Source organism: Falco naumanni, chromosome 3 (assembly GCF_017639655.2).
Source record: "Falco naumanni isolate bFalNau1 chromosome 3, bFalNau1.pat, whole genome shotgun sequence".
Classification (NCBI taxonomy): Eukaryota; Metazoa; Chordata; class Aves; order Falconiformes; family Falconidae; genus Falco; species Falco naumanni.
The window spans coordinates 39,679,784-39,705,765 of record NC_054056.1 but is presented as its reverse complement, the minus strand read 5'-3'; the positions used below and the strand labels follow the sequence as shown (position 1 = coordinate 39,705,765).

Here is a 25,982-nt window from a genome sequence, read left to right as displayed (position 1 = left end):
ATTTAATAAAACTTGATCAAATATTCTTCGGTAAGTTTTCCAGTTGTCTTAAGGTTAATATAAACTTTAGCTTCCTCAGCATCACATGCCAAGAAACTGCACATTTTGTCTGTCCTATATGCCTGTTGCATCAATGTCCTCTAGACTTTTTACTGTGAGACCAGTGAACACTTAGTCTCTGTGCACTCTGTACTCTGTCCATCCAGGAGTGTGTCGATCTTCATAATGTTCCCACAATGTTGTTCTTTTTCCAAACTGAAAGGTATTCCTCATGGTTCTTCTCTCCACCTTTTTTTTTTTTTTTTTTTTTTTTTTTCCTTTTCTTGTTTTACCCCTTTTGAGAGGGGTAGACCACCATTGTGTGTTAATACTCGAGGTATGGTCATGCTATACTTTTACATGGTGGCATATTTGGTTGATTGCTACCAGCTACATAAAGCATGTCCAAGCCTGGGGAGTTTCCAGTACAGCATTAGTGGGATTCAGGCTAAACTGTACTTGAGATCCTGGAGTAACTCTTCTGTGAGAGAGTGTTTAGTACAACTCATTACCTCCGAACAAAAGCAGCTGACCATGGTGTACAGCTACAGCTACATCCTAGAAAGGTTAACAGCATCCAAGCATGTTCTCTGTGACATCTCAAAGGACATCTGAGACGAGAATTAAAAAGGGGGGGGGGGGGGGGGGAGTCATAATGGGATTGAGAGTTACCTGCACTGGAACATGTGATATATTTTGGGAAGGGTTGCTAGAATGCTGTAGCATGCTGGGAGTGATCAGTGACCGCCACTTTACTGTTGGGTTTTGGTCCATGGTCAAAGAAGTTACTTTCTAAGGCTTTAAACTGGGTTTTAGTCTTGCAATTTTCTGGTTAGCCATTTGCCGTATGGATCCACCTTTAAAGGATATGTAGTACAATTTGCAATACACCAGTGTGTCTCAGCTGTCAGTTGTGCTCATTAGTTGCAGGCTGTGCAACCAATTTGTAGTTTCTGTCTTTTAGTATACAGCAGTCAGCTCATTGTTTACTAATACGATGTTTTGTTTAAGCTTTTACAAACTAATAAAATAATGTTTTTTAAGCAGGATGTGTTTTGATTAAGATGAAGCAACCATTATCCATTAATCAGTACTTTATATGTGGTTTGCTTATTAGGATTTTAGGGTTTCTTTTCTGCAGTATTAGCTATTTAATCATTAAAAAATAATTAGGATTAGATAGATACATTGTTTTTTGTTAGTTTTAGAATTTGATCTTTCCCAATTTTAAGTGGGTTATTTGTTCTTCCAAACTAAATGTAGCATTTATAATGTCTAAATATATTTTTATACATTGTAGTATTATCTCTATTGTTTGCAAACGTATAAGTTACTGCAGTCACATGGAAATTGGTGAAAGATTTGATGACTGTATTAGTCATTTTATGTGACCTTTTTTTAAAAAAAAAACCCAAACGTTTCAACACGTTTTGTAATTTGGCCTTCCTAGGGAAATAAGTCTGAAGGTACAAAAATCAGCCTTCCTAGTAGTTACCAATGATGTTAGTCAAAACTCCAGTTTGCTGAAGTTCCCAATCTTGTATCATCTGCACACTTTATAAGATGAGCTTAGACTTAGTAGAACTTCATATGACAGTTTATAAACTTTTGGGTTTATACCAACAGATGGGTAAGTAATGAAAACTAAATGTTGCTTACATATGCTGAAGCTAGTATTTATGCTTATATTTTAGTATAGTAAAATATTTTTTTTACAAGTTGATGCACAAGTATAACTTGTAATTCATCAAAGCATATATGAAACCAATGAATCAAGCCCAAGTTTGGGGACATTGGTGAATTCTAGAAATTATGATATAGAAGCAGCTCTTAAGCATTAATCCACGTGAAATGCTCCTGGTGTTAACTTACAGTAACTGGAAATTATATACTGTTCACATTGTGTCTTATTCCTGACTTGGTGTGCTGTTTTAATGTCTAGCAAATAAAAATATATCTCAAAAATTCACTCTTCCCTGCCATTGTTGGTTTGTGAAGCAGTGATTACGTTTTCAATACTGAATCCGATGAAGTTGCTTGAAAATCTTGAAGGCAGTGAACTGAAATTCTTAGGTGAATCATATTCTTTTAATGAAATGTAGTGAATTAAATTGCCTTTCTTTTCAGAGTAACATGTGAAGTGGTTACACAGCCAGCACGATGCTGTGTCTGAGTCTTAGTATGAAATGGTACAAGAAGAAGCTGCGACTCTCTGAAAATTATCATTCAAAGATCATACCACTTTTTTTCTGACAAATAGTCAAAATAGTTTGTCCTTGTGCTGGCTCATGGCTTTCTTTAGAAGCCCCGTGGTGCTCAGCTTGGGGCTCAGGAAGGCTTGAGCTCTTTGAACAGGAGCAGATAAGGGACAAGGCAGCAGGGCTGAGGCCTCACTGCCCAGCTCCCAGTTCCATCTGAGCAAGGCAAGCCCAGAGATAGTAACTAGGTTCAACCAAGAGTGAAGATTATAAGTCCAAATCATGGCGAGGAGGTAGGTGCCAGATCAAGTTGGAAAGTCAATCCATGGGTCAGGATCCATTCCAGCAATTGCTGGGTACATCCACACTGGCAAGACAGGACTGAGGTCAAATCAGTCTACAGGTTGAGGTCCAGATCAAGGATGTCTGTGGCTAGGCTTAGCTTAACTGGAGACCAGTGTTCCTCTGTCACACCTCATGCAGGAGCTAAAAGCCCTAGGCTATGCTTAAATAGAGCTTCTGGGCCTGTGGATGCCTGTAGGTGGAACCTCCAGGTGAGGCTGGTAAGGGCTGTTAGGGTTTATGAGTGTGCTCAAGGCCCGGGCACATCGATCACCATCTCTTCATCCACAGCACCAGTCGTTTCATCACGTAAGGTTGTGAAGTTGTTCAGGCATGGTTTCCTCTTCACAACAACATGCTAGCTAATCCCAGTCTACCTTCTTGTTCTTCACTGGATTTGAAATAGCTTCTAGGAGGATTTGCACTACTACCTTCCTAGGAATCAAGGTGAAGTTGTCTTCCTTGAAGATAGGAGTGACATGCTTTCTTCCAGATCTGAAGAACCTCCCCTGATCACCATGAGCTTTCAGAGATAATTGTGAGTGGCCTTGTAGAGATAACAGCAAGCTCTCTCTGCTCTTATGGTCGCCATCCTGTTGTGTCCTTGCATTGTACCTTCAACTGGAGCTCTGCTGAGGTCTCTGACAGCCTAATGAGAAAATAGTATGCTAAATCTTTTGCATCTGAGACCATCTTCAGATATTCCGATTTAGGAAAGGCAAAGAAAAATCTATTGATCTGGATTGTGTGGTATGCAAATGTGGAGAGAATATAAGTCAAAAGACAATTTTTGATGTGGAAATGGCAGATTGCTTTAGGAAAAAAAGCAAAACATTTTCTTAACGACATTAATCCCTTATGTAACACTGCTGATTTTTGTGGTGGTTTGAAGGTAAGACATTGGTTCCAGTTTCGGAACTAGGAACTAATGAAGTTCCTTTTCTGTGGTAAACTCTTGCTAACAAAGGGAACACTTCAAATTTATTACCTTCTCTCTTTAGGATAAAGCCAGACGCTGCAAGTTATTTTCATATTATCTGAAAGGCTGTAGCTTCTCAAACCAGAATGGGATGAAAGAAAATATTGAGATTTTGTTGGAGGTGAAAATACTTTTTCCAGGAGATAATCTCTGGGGCTCTGTAGCAGTGCTTATACAATTAGTGTGCACTGCTTTAGCCTGTTCTGTGCAAAACATTTTTCTGTTATTTGACAGGCAATAAGTATTTTCAGCACAGAAACCTATAGAAACATCTATACATGTTTGTAACTGCAGTGGGGATACATCTGCCCTCAGCCACACAGGCAATGTTGGCAGCTCCACAAAACACAAAAAACCGCATACAACTGTTTTCTTTGTCAGCCTATGAAGTAGTTCTGATGAATACTCTTTCAGAGTAGGAATAGAACAAGAGTAACAAATATTTATTTTCTGTCAAGCATAAATTTATTTTATATTCATTGATATTTTACTTTGCATCTGGGTCTGCATTTGCCTTCCTGAAGATGGTTGCTTCATGCACAACTTATGCCTCTGATAGTACTGATTCAGGATTCCAGGACTGATTCAGCCTCTCAAACATTTTTTTTTCAGTGCTGCCCAGCTAGCTGTCTCTAATAGCCGTTACTCTTGCTGCCCCTTGCTTTTATGGAAGAGTGCCTTGTAAAGGACCACTTTGAAGCAATTCACTGTCCACTTTTGTGTTACCTCCACAGACACTATCTACACTACCTGCACAGTACAAACTCAAGTATCTTTCTTCTATTACAGAAGTAAAGTGGAGATGGAGGAAGACGAAGAAATCTGTAGGAAGACAAAAAAAAAACCTCACAATTTTGAATGCATACAGAACTGCAAACCAAGGAAACTCCAGAGCAACTAACTAAAAAGACTAAACAAGTTAACTGAATTCAGGAGCACTAACAAAGCCCAAAGCAGGAATTTTTAAGCTTTGACCAGAGGAAGCCAAGTTCCTTACTCATTGCAGTCTTCTACTGGCACTTTAAGCCATTACCCATTTTGTCCCTCTTCTGGCATTTTAAGCAATGAAGTGTTGTGTTATCTTCTACCTGCCCTATTGTGTGACCCTTACATGAGGCTGCCCTCTTGCTGGCTTGTATGGGGCCTCATGGGGCCAGCATTTAAAGAGCTCTCCTGTGAACTGCTAATCATACTCTCTCTTATGCTTTCGCTTCAAGAAGTCATGATGGCAGGGGCCAAACCTGTCTTTGTGCTCTTGCAAAAGCCAGACCTACTGGTGTTGCCCATCTAACTAGTCCTTCAGAGGCTGGAGTTTACCTCATAAATCCTGCCTGGCAATTTTGAAGTCTTCTGTTACAGTTTCCATAGCTATTTGCCATGAAGCCTGTTGTTTGGAGTCTCGAGGCAGTCTTGGAACATCTTAATCAGACCCATGTGTAGAAGAAAAGAGAGAATGCATGTTAGTTTTTGTTAGGATCTGGCAACACATAATGCACCACCGAATTAGCTACTGTACTAGCCTCCTATGATAGAAGTGTCCAAATAGTAAGTTCTTCAGCTTTGTTCATGGATATCTAAGATGCTTTTGCAGGCTGTCTTAGAAAGTTGCTTGGAGAGAAGTTCTGTGCAGAGTGATAAAATTGTGCTGAAATGAATTTGGGAGAGGTGGAAGAGCTTGGGTTGGCCTGTGTTGTTCTTCAGCCTACCACAGCCTACCACAGCTTGTAGAAATGTCCGACAATGGGAGTGGGGAAGGAAAGGAGTCAGTGTGTGTGCTCTTTTAGAGCCATTGGATAGCGGCTGCTTCCTAGTTGGATTTTGTCATTTCCTCAAAGAGGAGAGGAGATTGAAAAACTTTGTCTGTAGAAGGTGGTGAATAGTAAAGTACCAGAGTGCGCTGATCAGATTGGGATATTCAGAGTAGATGTAATGAGTAGATTGGTAGTGTAATGAGTACATGAGTAGTGAGTACACTAATGCGTACATGAGTATTGAGTACAGTAGTAGAGAGCTGATAAACGCTTACGTGAACACGTTTAACTGGTGAGTAGAACAGAGCAGGGACTGTTCTCCAGCCCCAGTGGTAAGCATGGCTATTGTCCATACACTTAAACTCATCTGAGATACACATTAAATAAGGAAAAATAGGGAAGGAAAAATAAACTTAATGTGTATGTAGATTTACAGATTTGGGAAACTGTGTTTAAAAGATTGATTTACATAACTGAAAAGTAAACTAAACCCACGATTGTATTTGGCGCTGGTAACTGCTTCCCTGAGATACACATATGCATGCTGCAGCATCCTTCTCTGATTGAGAAAGCATGGTGTGTGGGAGAGACTGCTCCAGGTCGTTTTTTAGTGTAGTATTACTTTGTATCTTCATGATGTAATGCCAAATCTTTCTAATGGCCGGCTGTAATATTAAAAGATAGGTTGCAGGGTGCAACTTACTTTGCTATGAAAGGTAGCTTGCATTAGCAACTGAAACCAGTGGGTTTTAAGTAGGAATTTTCTTTTTGTATGAGATTATTTTTCTTGTGGAGAGTAACAACTGTATTCATTCCATGCAATTAAAAACTTACAAGTCAAATGCACTTCTCACATTGTTCATGCTGCTGCCTAGGAGCACCCATGATGTAATTTTTCTATTAGCTTAGAACATGCTAGGTTCAAAACAGGCATCCTTTATAAATACAGGTGGGAGATGAAAAACATTAGAGAAGGGAAATTATTTTTTATTGCTACATGCACATCAGAATTTGTAAAAACTGATTGTATTTTCATGTAACTATTTCTACTTTATCCATAGTGTTCCAACACTATTTCAGTCAAATTTGGGAATGAAGTCAGAAATTAATAAATATGATAACAGTATGACCGTAGTCATATTGAAATCAGAATATTCTTTCCTTCCTATTACTGGTAACCTCTTTTTGTACGTAGGAACGTCTGCCAGTTTTGGCAAAGGCGTAGATGCGGTGCTTAGGGACATGTTTTATTGATGGACTTGGCAGTCCTGGGTTAACGATTGGACTTGATGATCTCAAAGGTCTTTTCCAACCTAAATGATTCTATGATTCTGTGATGTATTTCAATAACAGACTCACAGCTTTAGGTCTTTTCTAAAATATGTAGAAATGTAATGTGCAATCTGTAAACCAATCTGTAAGAAATGTGTTAAATAAAAAATCTTCTAATAAGGCAGAGATGTAGGTAGTAATAGACAAACTTATAATGGAAACAGCATTATTGCCAGTTTAGTGGACTTGTATTTGTCTTCATGTTCACAGTATTAAACCCATTTGATTTTTAAAATAGGTTCTTTGGAAGGGAAGAGTGTCATGTTCACTGCTGGAATTTAATTTTCCCTCTATGCATTCACAACCTAAACCCTGCTTTTTGTGTGGTGCACAGAATATGTAGGTTCATCGCTAAAGCAAAACCTCTAGAGAATATTCTGAACCCAGGAAAGATTAAATTAGAATATAAGCAATAAAGATACTTCAAAATCTGTCAGAAAATGATAATATGGAAATTAATTTTTTTAGTCTAATATTATGTAGAGGTTTAAATTGTAATTCAGTTAAAATAACATTTACCTTAGATGCACAGTATTCTAACTATAAAAAAGCTTATGGAGCTATTGCAGTTCACGTTGTGTCTTGTGCCTGCTGTAGTTGCACTTTTTACTTCTAGAAAAAGTCATCCTGCTAATTAGCATGCTTTATCAGCGGTTTTAATATCTGTTTGCTCCACTGAAGTTAATCAGCCAAAGTGAAAACACTTCATCTGTGTGAATGTTTTTTAAAGTGTTGCAAAATGCCTTTGATATATGCAGTTACACAGGTCAGATAGATAGGAGTCTGAAGAACATGTATCTAAAAGTACAGATGCCATCTAGAGCCATGCCAGTGAACCAAACCAATCTCCCCTTCCCTGCGTGCTCAATCCTTCTTTCAGCAGTTGAGTAACAAAAGGACTTCTAGAGAGTCTATAAGGCCGTTTGACATCCAGGTTCTAAAAATATTCAGGGAGGACAAGGCCATTGCACAGAAACAATTTATCCCTGTTCAGGGAAGAAGAAACTGAAGAAATTCCCACATTAAAAGTCTTCTCAGAAGGATGAGGGAAGGAGAGCATATATGGGTTGGTATTAAATAGACCTTCATTTCTGAAGACCATAAGGTAGCAAATGTGAAAATAAACTTTAAAATAGGGTTCCAGAAAGGCTCAGAGAAACTGTAGATCTGTAAACTCAGTGTCTTCATGAGGCAAAAACTGAAGCTGTAAGAATAGAGAATGGAATAAATTAATTCTGTTTTGAAAGAAGTAAAAGGTAAAGGGAAGTCTTTCCTTAGAAATGTCTTGAAGTTGTCTGAAGGCATCAACAAACATGTGGATGAGGCTGATTTAAATGATAGCTCTACTTGGATTTCCAAAAGGCCTTTGAAAGAGTCCTTTGCCCAAACCTTTTCAATGAAATGAGTAGCTGGGAGGGAAGATCCATACATGGATAAATAGTTCTTTAAAAGACAAGGAACAGAAGGTAGGAGTGAATGGTAGCTTCTTGATTCAGACTTAAAGAATAGAACAAGTGTGCAAGCATGGAAAATGTCTCTTCCCTGAACAAATACCTCCATTTGTTTCATCATTGCTTTCAGCTAGTTTATGAGTAATAGCCTATCCTATTAACGCTGTGTAGTATTTTAGATGTCTATAATGTATAACCACATGCTGCTATATAGAGGTTGTCACTAATACGGGTATGGATGTGAGGTACTGTGCTAACTTTTGAGGTGTTACTCAAAATATATCCCCACAAAACATGTGACTTAGAAAAAACTGGTTCAGGATTGTGACCTGACTAATGATATCTTGGGAATTTTGAGGCATGAAGGGGAGAAAATAGCACCTTTTGTGAAAAGATGCAATGAGTTGGCGGCAGCAGCATGAAATTTTAGTATTTACTTCATTCCTTCCTGAACGTAAACCAAATTAAGTACTTTCTTTGTCCTGACTTGCTGACTTTTGACAGCATTTGCCTGACAGCAGAAAATTGAACTTTGTTTCCTGTTAGATGCCTTCCAGTTAAGAATTAACCCAAATGCTGATTGGTGATCTCAATATAGTTCAAAAAGGCAACCAAAGTCTTAAAAAAAACATTACAAACACATGTGAGAGTGTCATCATTAAAACCTTTGGCTTGGAGAACATTCTGGAATCAGTTTAATCCAGTTCTGTATGTCATCACTTTCCTTGGTTATACACCAATGTCATTATTCTCCCTTCAGCTCCATATTATTCTTTGCAAAGTACCAAGCCGAAGACCACTGTTTCCTAGCACAGGCTGCCAAATTATGAAAAATGAACTTGATAAAAGTTTGTCATAGTCATCAGACAGGCAGAACAAATATTTGAGGAATATTTTCTATTAAAAAGCTTATCCAGTTCATTATGAATACTGATAGAGAAAAATATCACCAAAGAACAGATTCTTACATAAATCATAATTTCATTTACTTAGAGATCATAGAAAATACTATTTCAAAATGTCTAATTTCTGTTGTCTATCAATTAGGTTAAAACATGTTGTCAACAGTTTGCAATGCAATAGAAAAAATACATTGAATATATGTTCTTACTGTAATTTATTCATGTACTACTAAACTGTCCATTGATTTTAATTTTGTTATATATTGATAACTCAGAGTATGTAGCATATGTAATATGCAGTGCAGTTACACACAATATAAACTACAGTGATTGGGGAAGAAAGCTGAATTCATTGTTATGGTTTTGAGGGTAATCTCATTTCCAGTTAGGCATGTCAGAAGTTAGTATATTAGTACAGAGCACGTATGTGATTATCAGTTCATTTATCTGTCTGTCCTGATTTCTCCTGGTATATTTTGAATCTCTAGATGAATGTGTGTAAAACTTTTGAGAAGGTGAGGTGTTCAGAGATATATCAAGAAATTTCATGAGGGCTGGTAAATCATAATATCAATAATCTTCATTAAGGTTGGTAGATAGTACAGGAGAGAGAGCCTAGTAGTAGTCCTGCTGAGGGAAAGGAGACATCTACTGTTAGACATTTAACCTGGCAGCATATTTCTGGTCTTGTAAGTAAATATAGTAGTATTACAGATTTTAGTCTCTTTTTTAAGAGTGAGGCAGATTAATTTCTTGGAAAAGGCTGAGGGTATGTCAAAAATTAGACATGTGACTATTTCTGCAGTATATCAAAGACTGATGTATTGCCCCATTATTATTTTTTTTTAAGTAAACTGTTTAAATATTATGGTATTAAATGTCATTTTTCTTATAGCACTGTAGTACTCATTCCTATATCAGATCCTGGAGCTAGAAATGAATCTCTGGGATAACATTTTAGTTTTTAAGATGAGTGAGAGTATCAGTTGTTTACAGGTTCTACTTCCAAAACTCAAGTCAAACCCAAAGTTATTCTTAGTTTTGCCTAAATAAATATCTAAATAGATTTGATTTTTTTGTTTGTTTGTGTATTTCAACTAATTGTATATTCAAATGTGTTTGAGCAGTTTTAATAGTAAAGAAATAAAATGATCCCAGAGGCACATGTGAACACAAAAAGACCTCTCTGCAGGCAGGAAGGGCAATGCGGTGGCTGGCTGGTCTCTTCTGAACGATGAGAGTATGAGTTCCCCTCTGGCAAAAGAAAATATTTTAGATTCAAAATATGAAGTGTCATTTATTAGAGTCAATGATATTGATTATGTGTATTACACAGAAGTGATCTAAAGGGGCCATAACTCTTAATTCTTCTTTGTAGTATATTTTTCCTGGGTTTGATTCGGGAGCTTACAGTTTATGATCTGTTTTCATCTACACTGGCATACACATAGTCTCTGTCCATGCACAGAGCCAACTAAAATAAATCCAGTCGTTCCACAGAACAGCCTGGAGCTATGACAAACTGCAATCTGTAGTAATGATAAAAAGAAAATCGCATCAGATAACATAGATATTACAGAAAAGGAATATATTGGTGGTGCCCACAATGCTCTGACTGCAAAAAAATACAAAGAGGATAAATTAGAAGACAGCGCCACAACTTCCTGGCTTGTAAAATGACATCAATTTCCCTTCCACAAAGGGACTTTTTACTAAGTTTATTTTAGCACTGAAAATATGGTGCAGTTTGTTGATGTCTTGAATAATGAGTAATTCAAATTCTTACTATTTTTTTCATTCTCAGTTATTTTAATAAATCTTAGGTTATTGGGTGTTTTGGGCATTTTCTTATTTTTTTTAATTGTGTTGTTTCTTGCAAAATTGCATTTGTTTTTCTACTTATCTTTCTGAAAAACATTTGAGATTCTCCTTGATACAGAAAAAGGATCTGAGGATACTAGAGCTTCCTGTTTCTTCTCTTCATTTGTAGTGTGTTCTTATTGTAGCCTTCATGAATATTTTAGGATTGAAATACCTTTTACCTTTCAAACTATTAAACATAATGTTGCGGTCATTAAAGAAATTGATTTTTGCTGTTAATTCGTGAGTATTTGTGATACAGCCCCCAAATAAGTGATCTCACTAAGACAAATACAGGAAAAGGCCAGTTGTTACACAGTGTAACTGGAAATGGTGGACCAGGCACTATAGCTATAGGTATTGCTGACACTGAAATGTGTTAGACTTTAGTATATACTTTATACTTTGAAGTATATACTTTAGTATGAGTGTTGGAACTCCTCACTTTGGACTTCCCTAAGTCTGGAAATGTGAAAGAAAAAAATTCAGCATCATACGACTGGCCAGAGCTCCATGGGCAAGAGTGTTGCATGGAGTAGATGGAGAGCCTTCTGAACACACGTTCTTAAAATTATGGTGTTTGGCATAGTACATGGTGACCATATGAATGGCTGATTTACATGGTGGCTAATCATGTCCTTTTAAATGCTGCTTTTCAGTTTCTACCCAGTGGTGGTCTTTCCAGCTTAATTTTGTCTGAGTCTAAAATGGTACAGGTTCCAAAGAGGTATAGACTTGTTCCCTAGCTTGGCTAGTCACACCACAAACTATCAAATGAAAGATCAGATGGGGGCAGAAATGATTCATCTTTTCAGAGCTAAAGAATTTGCACCTTGGCAGTGACACAAGAATTCTTTTTTCTCCCACTAATTTCCATGCAGACGTTATAAATTAATAGCCTTTCTTTCCCACCCCTCAGCTTCCATTTCCTCAGCTTTCTTATCCAGAAGCAAAGTAGAATCTAATGATTGACAAAGTTAGTTGTTTGTGTTGGGGTTTTTTTTGGGAATAATTCTGTTCATGCAAGAATTGAAGGAAGGATCTGTACAATATCAAAGAAGAAAAAAATGTGACAAAATAACTTATAAACTGGAGGCTTTCCACGTAGGGAAACTCTGCAGAGAACTGATTTTTATATTCAGTATTTGAACAGCAGTTACTAAGATTTTTAAAAAAATCTTTATGCTTCAGTTCAGAATCAGCAGCCTATAATTCTTCTATTTTTATATAGCAAGGTACTTCCTTGTATACATATACTTTGTAAGCAGCTTTCATCAGTTGAACTTATATAGAATAATTCTTTTTGAGCAACTCAGTGAACTTCAGTAGTCTCTCGAGAAATTAGTCATAGTTACTTAACTTTGTCTTCATTTGCTTTTAAATACAGCCTATTTTGGTAGTTAAGCACTAGACATCAGATTATATTCACCGATACTGAAAAATATGTGTGCTTGAATGTAAAAATACAGTCTAGAACATGCCCCATTGCCTGGAAGTGCGTACAGTTTTCTGTAGGTTGAAAGAGATGGAAGAGAAATCGGGCATGATAATGTTCCTTAAGTGATTAGAGGTGCAAGCTGGTACTTGGAGTACCTAGAGATACTTCCCGGTATCGTAGTGTTCCTTGCATTAATTTTTGACTCATACTTAGATCACCTTCTGTAGGAATTAAATTAATTGATTAAGCAGAAACTTCACCACAGTGTGCACTTAATGGATATATCTAAAGGGGTGCAGATGGCCCAGGAGATAGCCTTACCTCTCCACTGAATATACAGAGAGATTAGAACTTCTGCTGTGTGACTCAGTGTTTCTGTATGGTGAATTGAGTGGGAGCTTACTAGAATTTATGTATATTGTAGGGTGGGCTTTTTTCATACAGTGCCTGTTTGTAAATGAGATGAGCCAGTTCATCCAACACTGTCTTTGAGGTCACCGTGGTCTTTTTCCACTGTTGAGTTACCATCATTAGTGACACCCTTTTCCAGAGAGCAGGCTTGTCCTCCTTGACAGAAGCCCTAACCATGTGTGTATTCTATTCAGGTGCCCTTTAATTCCTTTATAGAAGTTCTTGGTTGCAGTTTTACCTGCACAGTTGTTAGGAGCTCTCGCAGCAAGATGCAGCGTTTCTTACCAGAAGGTCCACCACATCTCTTATTATGCAACATTCACCTCGAGTTGAGAGGAGGAGGAAAAGAGAAAGAGCTTCAGAGTCCTAGCCTAGAGAAATGACAAGGTAGAAGACTGGTCTGACTCAGGATTGCATTCCAAGTGCATCAGCACAGGTGGGATTCACAGCGTGAGGTCTTCTTAGAGCAGGTGCCTGAACAGGATGAACTTTTTGCACAGTTGCATACTGACAAGAGTATTTGCTTGGGAAGCGGGAAGCTCAGTTAATTTTTTGGAGATGAGGAAACTGTGAACCTGTTCCTTCAGGAAGAACGCCTATGAGACTTTAAAGCAAACCTGGGATGGAGCTCGTCATATGTTGAAGCTGAAGCACAATGCAGAAGAAAATGCAAGACTTAGGAGAAGAGAGATACACAGCAAGAATCTATATGTTAGTTATTTTATTTAGCAATGTTAAGTGCATTTTTCATTGAACTGTTTCACTCAATGACTCTTCAGTGATAAGTACAGAAACATTCACTCAAGCCAGACTACATAAGGCAAAAAATCAGCTGGTCTTAGTTAGAAACCAGTTCATCCATTTCATGGAAATTTTTTTCTACGTTAATACCATAGTGACACATTTCTGAATGAAATCCATGCTAGCCACGAAGAATTAATGACATTTTGAACACAGTTTCTATCTACATATTCACTTACAGACTTGTGTGTTACATCTACACTAAGTAGGGCAATGGCTGAGATATCTGAGGTGTTTTGAACAGCCTAATTCATGTACTGGAATCCAGCACAGAGCTTCATGTGGGCTGAATTACCCCATTGAGAATCTGAAAAGCCTGGTTAATTAGCCTCCTTGCCTGTCAGTCACTTGTTTCTATCTATTTTCTCACTTCAGCTAGTTCAGTCATAAAACTGAAATCTGTTTTTCTTTGGCTATGGAGATGATACTCATAATTTACTCCTTCATGTACCCACCACAGTATTTTATTTTTGTTTTATTTTGATTGGTTATATCCCTGAAGTTTTGCTTTAAATAGTCTACAACTTTATGAAGCTGGACAGTGCATTTGGTAAGTTTGTCTGTGGCTTTTCAACAATGATCTCTACACAGAGATTATGAAAGCACACTGTTGATTTCTGTTCAGTTCAGTGATCATTTGGTTGCTAAAACTTCCCACTGCATATCTGAGAATATTCCATGCCCAGCAATCTTTATTTTCAGGCATTTGTTCTCATTTCATAATTTCATGTCAAGACCCAGCAATGATTGCCATCTGGAACACCCTACCCATGCACTATAATCTGTCACACAGGATCTTCACTCATCCATGTCTCCTGAGAGTACTGTAACATTGCTCACATCAAAGCAGAGTCAAGCAGTTGTGATTAAAAAAAAAATACTAATATTTTGAGTTCAAATGCTTTACTGTACACCGTCATCTCTTATGGTTTCTTAAAGTATTATCTATTGTGAAGTGTTTATTTAAACTGTTTCTTATCCCTCTACTTCATAACAGAGGTTCGTTGGAGAAAGTGAAATATGTAGTTTTTTCTCCTCATTTTTACATTTATGAATTTTAGAAAATTTTAAGAAAGATGTTTTAAAAAAACATTATAATGCCATGATCTTCAAGTCTCAGGGAAAAAAGGAAAAGTTTAATCAAATTGAAAACATCAGACCTTTTTGTGGCAGGGTGCATAAGGTCCTGCTTTTAGCTTTTTGGAACCATGAGACGTGAGATGTCAGACATGTCACAAATAAAGGAACATGTATTGCCTGTAATGATGTTATAATTTGTGAGTAATTTAAAAGCATTTCTTTAAAACCTTCATTTTAAAGTGTGTATTTATAAAAGGAGCATTAAAAGTCCGTGTATGTTTTGTGAAAAAAATGTGTTCCTCAAGGAGATCGATTTCTGTTAATAGGACGATTTATCTCTTTTCCCTGAGATACTGTAGTGTACTGTTGGACTTTTTTTCTGACATCTCTGGCTCTTTCACTACTAGTAAATCACAAAAGATTGCCCAGTACATAGGTACATCCAAACCAACCAATGCATGACCACTGGGGAAATCTATCATAAACCTCATTATTAGATTAACTGTGGAGAATTAATTAAATTTTAGCCTCCTTTCTTCCTCCTTCCTTTCCAGACCATGAGTACTCTGACATCATGTAGCACTTGTAATCCAGGTTATATGATACACTAGGGCCTTACAGATGGAGACCTGCTCTCACCAGATTGCAGCTGTATCTCAATTTAAGTTTCCTTTCAATATTATCTTTTTTTATTGAATTAAGAATTGGTTTCATTACTCTGCTGTGTGAGCTAGGATGACTAAATGCTCCTCTTTTTTTTTCAGCAATAAACTGGAGACAGTTGAAAGTACTAGCATTGCCACACACTGCCTTTTCGAAGTTCAAGCACAGGAGAGGCCTGCCTCTGTCCTCTCTTCACTCTCTGAAATGTTCCAGACATTTACTAAGCAAACCTGGATTATTTAAGGGAACTTTTTCTCGTGTTCATGTGTTGTTGTGTACACAGAGCCTAAATTGGACCTTAAATCTTATAGATTAAGTTTTGTGTTTCAGGCAAATGTAATTTTTTGCTAGTAGTGAAAAGTATATTCTAGTAGAGGGATGTCAGATCTCACTACTGAAAACATTGCTTACTATCACCAAGGTTGATATTTCTAGCTGAGTGACAGATAGTGGGTCAGGCTGAGGTAAAACGCAGGTCAGGCTGTTGATGTAGGTGAAACTTCTCACCCCTTAATTGTATGGCACTGCAAAAGAAAATGTCTTGCCAAAAGAGCATGGCAATAACATGGTTTCCAATGTTGTTATTAGGAGCTATAGCTATTGTTTTACATCAGTAGATTATAATCCCACCTAACTAATACTCAGCAGTAGACAGAGAACATGCGCTGAATTTCTTTTCAAGAAACTATATGCCTTATTGAGTAGGCAAACATGTTGTTCATTATCATTCTTACTTAATCCTAAATTAAAATGGTATTGTTGCTTTGGATTTTACCACTAATAGTGAAAGCTTTTTGAAAGGTGAACACTTGCTAGAGACCGAACAAAAGCAAAATATATAACTGCATCAATTTTTCATTGCAGGTTAGGATTATGTTCTGTTAATTTAGTTATATAAATTCCTTAACACTTTTTTTTTTTTTTTTTTAAACCTAGATATTGGCAAATGTAATCATTTTTATCTGTGGAAACTTGGCAGGAGCGTACCACAAACACCTCATGGAACTTGCACTGCAGCAGACTTATCAAGACACATGCAACTGCATCAAATCCCGTATCAAGTTAGAATTTGAGAAGAGGCAACAGGTAAAGTCAGACCCATGTCTGGATCTGTTTTGCTGTTTTCACACTATCCCCCCATTCATCACTGTATAATCCAGTATGCTAATGCAAGAACACTTAAAGAATTACTTAACAAAATTAGTTACTTAATGAAATACACAAAGTCTTTTGAACAAGGCTGTGCTCAGTTTCCATCTGAATATATTAAGCTATTATAATCATTTGTGTTGTCAATTACATGTTTTCTATAATTTCTTCTGTGAAAATATTTTATGATAAACAAAGTTGAAAATGCTTTATGGATTCTGTTTGCACACTGTCTCTTTTGTTGTCTACATTGAATGAGCTGTGAGATGTACGTGTGCGCTTTGGGAACTTCAGTTCTTCCTGCCCAAGACTGATACTGCAAAATCACTGTGAGAAGGTGTTACCGCACTGTGTTTGTAACTACAATACTGACGGATCATGTGGTATAGTTCTAGGGGTCAGGTATGTTAACAGGAGCTAGGGGAATTGCATAATGAGACTATCTGTCATTTATTGTAGCAGCTGAATAAAAGGCTTCTCTGATTGCTTTATATAGTTCTTTTTCTCTTTGCAAGTTCTGTACAGTGCCTATCATCCTGACAGATAGGTGCTTCATTTAAGAGAATTTGAAATACAAATTAGTTCATCAAGTAGTAAAGAAGATAGGTCTGTTTTGCTTTGAAGGTCACCAGACTCAAACTTCTGTGAACTGTTAAGGGTCGGATAATAGAGCCTTCACTGACATGTTTCTGTTGTCAGAAAAAGTGCAGAGGTATACCTTGTATGTCCCAGCTGACCTTAACTGTCCTGTCTGTCTCCCAAATACCTGTAGTCATTTTCAATGAAGGTTTTCAAGATCCATCACCAACACTTTTTTTGCAGAAAAAGGAAATGGAGGGTCCATACCAGGACTTTTAACAGGTCATGTGTGTTCAGAGAGCTAGCCTTAATCTGCTGGGCATTTGGGTTGCATACTGGCCGAAGTTGCTGCAAAAAATTTAAGGTAGTCTTAAGGAGAACATTTCACAGTAAAGGTAGGCTTTGATGATTAGATACAAAATCTGCATAATGTGCTATTGCAGGAGAGGTTGTGTGAGAGCAGTCATTTGTAAGTTTCCTCCTCTGCCTCCATGAGCTATATGCAGTGAATCAGTAGGCTTTCTAACTGATAGTACACAATGCACATTTTACTATCTGTTGAGAATATGGGTGAGAATATCTCCAGATTTGTTCCAGTGAGACAGCTTGTGAATGCAGAGCAACCAATGCCAGGTTTCTGGGAGCAGTACCACTCCAGACTGGGCAGTTCCTGTGATGTGGGGCTGATGTTACTGCTTCCAGGCTCATGATGACTTTGTGGAAGTTGGTTAACACTGTTCCCTGTGCTTAGGCCTCAGCTGCCGGAAGGATATATGCAGACCGTAATCAAAAAGCATAATTCATAGCAGCCATCAAGGTCTCCCTAATTCAGGAGACACCTGAGCTCTTAGTTTCCTGAGCACAGTTGTAAGGGTTTCTACTGTTGGTTGCTTTTTCCTACAGGCATAGGAAATGCACTGGTGTATCTGCAAGAAGCAGGAAGGTGTGTTACTGAACACTGTTGGGGGGTAAGGATGCTGCTTGTAGAAGGCAGTAGTTACAACAGGCATAGTGCTAGCTGGTGATTTCTGTAAATGCATATTATTTGCTAAACACTACTAATTTCTATGGAAAGAAATAAGGAAATAGTTTTGGTTTTCTGGCATTTTATGAAGGTCTTGCAGAAATGGTAGAGAACCCCACAATGGAGAGAAGCAAAAATAACTGGAATTCTGTGCCAGATGCTTCCTCTTTGTGCTTTGTAGGAGTTGTGTTTCTAATGCTGGAGCCCAGCAAGACAGAAAGCAGCAACAGCTATCTTTCATTGATAAATTGTGTAGTTGTTATAGAAAAATGAAAGACATTGTACATAATTTGTTATATATTTGTGTTTTGATAGAAGTAAATATATCACATTAGTTAAGACATCTACACAGCTTTAAGTAGTTTATTGCAGATCTGGATTAATAACGGATCAATGTCTCATGAAATGGAAGTGAATTATTCTATGAACGTTAATGATTTTTTATCCCCAATGAACCATTAACTCATCAGATCTTCTTATATAGATTTCTTTAGCCTTTATCCTCTCAACCCCATAGTATGTCCTTTATCTCATGTCACAGTTTTTCCAGCCAAAAAGATGAAGTGCACCTCCTTATGACCATACTTATGAATGCTAGGTATTTAAATGTGAGAAGGTAAATGAGGATTAATTTGATAAGTTTTTGGGTTTTTTTCCCAAGCGTTAACATACTTCTTTGCAGACTTTAGTTCAGAGGTGGATGTGCTGTAGTCTGTCATGTAATACTGCTTGTTTTGCCAAGAATGTAAAAAGTCAATCATATTGCAGACTATTTTTGGAGGAACAGGATCCATTGAAATGGTAGGAGCAGGTGCATTTTAAAAAACATGGAGTTTGATCAAAGCCTTTATTAGCCTGTGAAAGGCTGTAGCATGACCCTTGGTTCTACATCTTTTTAACAAGAAAAAATTAATTTACTTGAGTGAGAAGTAACACAAGCTACTTTTATACAGATGCAGAACATATCTTCTAAATGCTTAGAGCTCCATATCGAATTTGCAATTTTTTTTCCAGATCATGGACATTGTGTCTTTTATAATGGTTTTTAAAAGTTGTACAATTTATATTCCAAATTGTTCCATGTATTTCCTCTTACTTTGTTTGAGAGTAGGCTTATACAACTGTAGACAACTATCGCTTTTCAGCTGGGGTGTTTTTGTGTGTCTTTTAAGAGCCTTTTTGAGAATACCATTTTGATTGTATCAATAAATAGGTATATTGAATTATCACTCAATGTTTATGCCAGAGCACTCAAGAGAAATACCAAAATAATTGTTTTCAAGTGACACCAGTGTACATTAGTATCTGGTGTGATAGGGGTGTGCATATAAATACTGAGGTACAAGTTAGATGCACTGTAACCGCACCACTCTATTTCTGTAAGGTACAGCAAAGGCTGGCTGCTCCCCACGGGATGGGAAGCCATGGGTGATGAGACATCCCAGCAGGGCAGGGTCTCACCAGCCAGGATCCTGTCCCGCAGCATGGGGCGAGCTGGGCAAACCTGGTTGCTGGCAGCCAGCATTGAGCAAGAATCCAGAGCACCAGCCAAGTTCGGGGTGGTGAGGCCGGTCTGAGGCCAAGCCAGGAGGTCAACCTACAGCTCAGGGTCAGCCCCAGCAGTTACCAGGCGGGTCCGAGGTGAAGCTGGGAAGTCAGTCCAGAGGCCAGGATCAATAGGGTCCACAGCCAGCTCCTACAGCAGAGCTCCGGAGGGGGCTGAGCTGAAATGGGGCTCCTGGGCCATGGTGGGAGCTTGAGGGTGGAGCTGGTTAGAGGCAGCAAGGCCAGTCAGTGCCCCCAGGGCCTTTACAATTTCATAGTAGTCATACTTGGTCTTGGCTTGGGTTTGCACTATATAATGTGTATTTGCCTGCAGGTGTAGATGGCTAGATATTCGTGTATATCATGAACCACACCTTTATGAACTGTGGTTTCATAGGGCTGCGTTGGGAAACACTGCACACTCTGCGTTTTATTCCCATTAGTGTACTTCGTTATGAGAGTCACTTTTAAACTTCTGTGGTGAAAGGCAGTATTTTCAATGCCCACTTTGGTGTTTCTCACACAGCTTTTCAATCTTTTCAGTGTATATAAAAGAGAACCATGAAACTATTCTGACCTCTATTAATTTGCAGCCTTATTTCAAGGTACATATTTAAAATAGCCTCTCATAACGTTATTTGTCTCACTGATATAGCCTGGCTGACAGTTTGTAGGGATGACTCACTAACACCGAGTGCAAGATCTTAACGCTGACAAGCAGTTAGCATAATTACTCTTCTCTCTCTTTTCTGGTGCTTTGCATCACGAGACATGGGAATATACACTGAGAACTTCTTACAACATTGCAGGGGGGTGTTTGTAAGGTGTCGGTGTTCAGTGGGTTCTCTAAAATGCTGTCTTTGAAAAGGAGGCAGTATAATGACAGTTTCAGAAACAACACTCAGGTAGCAGATGAAAATGAATGAGGTTTCAAATCATTGAGTGGGATTTTAATTTTTTCACCAAAACATGGTGAAGCAATACCATTCATTACAGGAACTGAAATATTTCAAAATTGTTTTTTAAATTAATCTGAAACATAGAAGCCTCATGCATTTCTAAAATCTAAGGCTGTTAGTAAAGAACAGAAACATTTGAAATATATTATTTGGAACTATATGTAGATTCCTGTAAATTAAATTAATACATTTTAAAATGTACGCTACTAATATGTTCATGAACATCAAATATTTTTCTAAGGCCTTCCTTATTTCCTTTTTTTTCCCCACATAGCTTTAAGGCTAGTAAACTGGAAAAACAAATCCTAGTTTTGGTCTTTTAAATTTTCAAATCCATTTTCTACTCCAGGCATGTTTGTAAATATGCACATGGGTGAGATGCCAATCCTTTCTATTGATCTACATGTCATTACCAGAATTAAAGCCTGTTCTGAGGAAGAATTAAAGTGCCAATTGTGCACGGTAGACTGTGTGGGAAGATGGATAGAGTATGCAAATAGAAACTGGAAGGAGTCTACCAAAGGGATTCTAGGGTAATTAGTGGACTGGAGCTCATACAGGTGATGAGACTTCGGGAGCTTGGGATGTTTAGCCTGCAGAAGAAAAGGCTTTGGGGGGGGTACAACTAACATCTACTTACTGCCTGAAGGAGCTTACAGAGAAGATGTGCTAAGATTTTTTAAAAAGGCATATAGTTAAAGGATGAGAGCCAACAGGCACAAGCTGTGACAGGACAAATCCTGGGTGGAAGGACATAAACAATTCTTTCCCAAGAGAGGGGTTAAGCACTGGGAGAGGCTGCCTGGAAAGGTGATGGAATCTGTGTGCAGGAGATTTTCAAGACTCAACTGCGCAAATTGTTGCGCCTCAACTCTTATTGTGGGCAAAAAAACTCTATAGAGTTTAGAATCTGTTGTTAGTCTAATTAAAGTCTTAACAATGTAATGAAAATACAACAAACAAATATTAGTGATATTTCATTCATAATAATAATAACAGTCACAGTCCACATTATCTAATTAACCCAGAAAAGTGTAAATACAGCTAAAACTGTTATGCAGAAAATCTTCTAGTATATCCCCTTTTTCTCTGGTGTTATCCTCAGGCTTCTGTAACCACATAGTCCCACAATACAATACTGCCATTGCCATGTGCTTTGTACTTAGTTTGCAAGGCCTCAAGGTTAAGGCTATCTGAAATTTTTTTACCTTCCTGGAGCTTTGCTTTTCCTGTTTTAGCTGTAACAGCAATTTTTCTAATGACAAGGTGGCTGTAGCTAATTAATTTTACTTTTTGTATGGCACAGTACAACTGTAGTTACTATATTGATAACACTAATGAATAACTATTGTGTGAAGAATGAAATATCTACAAGTATAACATAATGTGGAAAAATACAGATCTGGCATCATAGTGGAAGCCTCTAAGAAGTGGATACACAGAATGCAATATGAAGAAATACAGGCATGCAGTGAGTAGAGGTGGGGCACAGGCCTGACACTGGAGACCCCAGGTCTATAGGTAATTTTTCCACTGGTCAGGTAAAGAAACGCAAACCTAGACCTGGACATAAGTGGGTTTTTTAGGGGGAACAAAGAACAAGTTCTATCACATATAAAACACCATATGTATTACATTTATGGCATGGACTTGCAGACCAACAAAGAAGCAAGTTATAAATGTGTGTTATATATATAAAAATGACCCTAAGGGGATCCTACATTGAGCAAGAAGTAATCATCAGCATCAATATCAGCATCGTATTCCTTCTTACAAAGGACTCCAGATGCTGATGACTTGCTGAAAGTCTTCCCTCACCACTACTGCCGGGCTGAAGCCGTCAGCCTTAGGACCGACAGGGAACAGTTAAAACACGAGCCTTTTGCCAGAAAAAGGGTTAGAAACTGGGAAGTGTGTGTACAACAACTTAAACTGTATTATTACAACTGGGAGTTTGCTTTTTTAATACAGAAGTTTTTGTTTCTTTATTTGGTTTTCTTTCTTTCTTTTTCTCTAATTAGCATAGAAGTAATAATGATTCTTGGATTAGACTGTTAAGATTTCAGCTATACCAACAATAAATATGAATTACCAATAAATTCTTAGCTTTATATATATATATATACACATACATGTGTGTGTTATCAGGTTTATTTACTTTCTGTCCATAAACAAGATTTTGAGTGTTATGCTTTAGATGTCCCTCTGGGCCCTAAGGTGAATGATATTCATGTTCCATGAGCAGAAAGCAAGGGTGTCACTGCAAGCTGTCAGTGTCCCGAGCTCTTCATCAGGAGGAGGTAAATGCTGGTCATTTGGATCTCCTGCCTCCTCAATTTTATTCCACCTGAGGCTATATTGCTAGGTTTTCCTGTCGCAGCCTGCCGCCTTCTGCCTGCTTCCCTGGCAAAGTCTGGGAGCCGCAGGCTGCCCCCCCCAGCCCAGTTACCCCAGGGTGCTGTTTGCCCCACAGTGACCAGGTAGGGGTGCCAGCCCCTGCCACGGGTGGTCCCAGAGTGAAGCCAACGCAGGAAGCACACAGGCACGTGGCCACCAGTTGATCGCTGCCACAACTGAAAATCAAGCCAAGGCAAGCTCAGAGAAGTCTGGAGGTTCTGCGTTGAATATACAACTTGTGGTGCTATGGTGAAAGTCATATTTTCTGGGGTAGTGAGGCCCTGAGTGACTTCATCTGGGTTTGAAGTTAGCGCTGTTCAGAAGAAGATATTGGACTATAGGTCTCCAGAGGTCGCTTCCAACCTGAATCTTTCAGCGAGTCTGTAGTTTTCATTAATGTCTTTCCTACAGCAGAGTGCTGTGAAATACCAGAATACTGTGACTTCAGATAGAGAGAAATTAAAAGGTAAATGTCCCCTTGTATCATATCCTGTGACAGCAAATTAATGTTTTTCATATCAACAAAAAATCCTATCAGCTACTACTGAAATTCTTCCATTTCTAATACTGTCTTTGCTTACAGAAATGTAACACCAGAAATAAGGTAGCCATTTTTGCTCTGACTTGATGAGAATAATAGTAATTTTGCAAGAGGAGTGTATGTTCATCATCAAAAGATGAGTGATTTGAGCATTACATAGGTACCCATTGTCACTTCATTACATTCAGGTTGCCCAGTCATTGAAGTTGAAACGGATTACATAAGTGTCATGATACTACAGTGAGAAGAATATTTTCTGGTATCTGTTTAAGAGTCTTTAAGAGATTTTAAGGATTTAAGAGAATTAATTTTCCCCTAAGGTTCAATATTTCAATAAAAATCCAAAACTTTGATTTCAAGAAATAGCTAGAAAGATTTCTGGTTCCTACCTGGAGGCTTTGAGGTACTTCTGTTGATTCTGCATTTTAGAATTGCTTCTTTGTTATTTTCATGCTGAGTCCTTTCACATAAAGAGTATTTTTAAAATAGCAAATAGGTACATATTTGTAGCATTAAAATTAACAATATTGTACCAAAATATTCAGGATACAGAAAATTTTAGTGTAGGCTGTCAGCAAAAAGTAGGTCACTTGTTAAGGGTCTGGAATGTGGTTTTATGAACCTGCTTTGGGCACTAATGTTTGATAGTCTAGCTGTCTTGGTTTATGTTTTGAGCTATGTTGTGTTGTAGAAAGCACATTTCACTGATAAATTTCATATGCATAATAAAATTATAATTTTACATCATACAGCAGTCATTTAGTGGTGAAAAGAGACCATATAATATTTATGATACCTTTCTGCTTTTTCAGTCTAAGTTATCCTTCTCATCATACAGTAGCTGTTTAGTACTGTTATTTCTATTTATGACTCCCTATAATGTTTTTAATGGTAATTACGGTGTAATGCAATGTGTGAAAGAGGTAAAATACATTTAGTATTAGCATTCTACAGCAAAGTAGGAAGCCTGATTTAGCAGAAGACAGAAAATGAACTAGGGCAAATAGCTTAAAGTAGAATACATTCAGTTGTGTGCATCTCTATTCTTTGTCTCTAATCTAATGTGGAAGAGTTCTTTTGAAAAACTTCATTCAAAAATCACTGTGTCACACCTTTACTTTATCAATCTTGTCAGAAAAATGGATAAGTACATAACAGCACGTCAGGTCAATAATTTTTAAATTATAATTATTCTTTTTATATTCTACCAATGTTGGTGGTTCAAAGACAGTTGTTTTCAGCTGCAGAAATTAACACTTCAAAGGTTGGTAAAATAGAGGGATTTCAGTATCTTTCTTGTATTCTTTGTTTACTCTCACTAGCACATTTTTGCACTTGTGTTGGGATGTGGTATTCTGCTGCCACTTCTACGAACATGTCTATACTTTTGTGATTCTTAACAAGAACGGTCTTTGAAACATTTTTTCTTCAGAAGAAGGTGCTGTTCTGAACTGGACAAGTTTTGATAGAGATGCATTCAGAATGGAATCGTGGGCTTGTCCCCATTCACCACCATTTCCCTACTAAAAGTATATTTACAAAGCCTAATGAGTGCACCAGTGCTACATTATCTGTTTTACAGCACTTTACAGCAAAATTTTGTGTTACCTAAATATAGTCTTAAGGACTAGATTGTCATAAAAGTTGTGGCTACAATGAAACAGTGTTCTTTCAACTTTCTGGAACATACATTTAATTTCTGAATATCTTGGCATTGGTGTATTTAAGTGCATGTAAAGAAATCATAGAGAATAACAAGGGCTCTCTTAGAAATATTAGTAAAATAACTGAAACTTTAAACAGGATTCGTAGTGACCACACTAGTTAGTGGATTACACCAAGGGTTTTCCCACTTCTTTAAATAGACCAGTTATCTTAATAGCATCATTGCATGTGCTATAAATGACATTTACTCTGCTTTAATAGTGACTATACTGTTCATTCACTTCAGTCGTATTTGGAGGCATCTCAATCTCATGCCTCCAAAAGAAAACAAGAAAAAGTGGATTTTAGTATTTTCTTGTAGGGACGGGTCCTACGCAAGTTTAATACATTCTATATTTGGTAATAGCAAGTATTTCATTGCAGTATTACCAAGGATGTAGCTGTCATTTGTGGCGAAGATGATAATGATATTCTGAGAGGCACCTGGAAAGCATTAAAGTGGATGGATTTATTTCTGATTGCTTTGGATATACCATAAAAATATATTTCCCAGATGTTTGAGTTTTTTTCTTTTTCCACATCCACACTGGATTATAATTCTTGGACCCTCTTTTTTAGTGGTGCAAACATTTCAATAAATTCATTAGACACTTTTCAGTTTGCATGGCTGCAATCACTTTTTTTTTCCCTCTCTTGATTCCTTCTCATGCTGCTTATTGGTTCAGTTGATGTTTTCATAGTGCTAAACGCAATGTGTTTTCTGAAAAAAAGGTCTGAGACAACAGACTAGCCAATAGGTATAGTAGCTCCTGGCAAACAATTTCCTGCTCCCTATGACTTGTGAGCCTCAAAAAGTGACTGTGGAACATTCTTTGC

The 25,982-nt window shown here is 37.6% G+C and overlaps 1 protein-coding gene across 2 annotated transcripts in view; it reads left to right on the top strand.

Moving 5' to 3' along the window:
• The window catches only part of ADCY2 (adenylate cyclase 2), a 224,380-nt gene that overhangs the window by 90,349 nt on the left and 108,049 nt on the right, over window positions 1–25,982 (top strand). For both annotated transcript variants that reach the window (XM_040588033.1, XM_040588032.1), the window contains exon 4: window positions 16,184–16,333. In XM_040588033.1, the coding sequence (XP_040443967.1) occupies window positions 16,184–16,333 (150 nt within the window). The remainder of the gene's footprint in view (window positions 1–16,183; window positions 16,334–25,982) is intronic.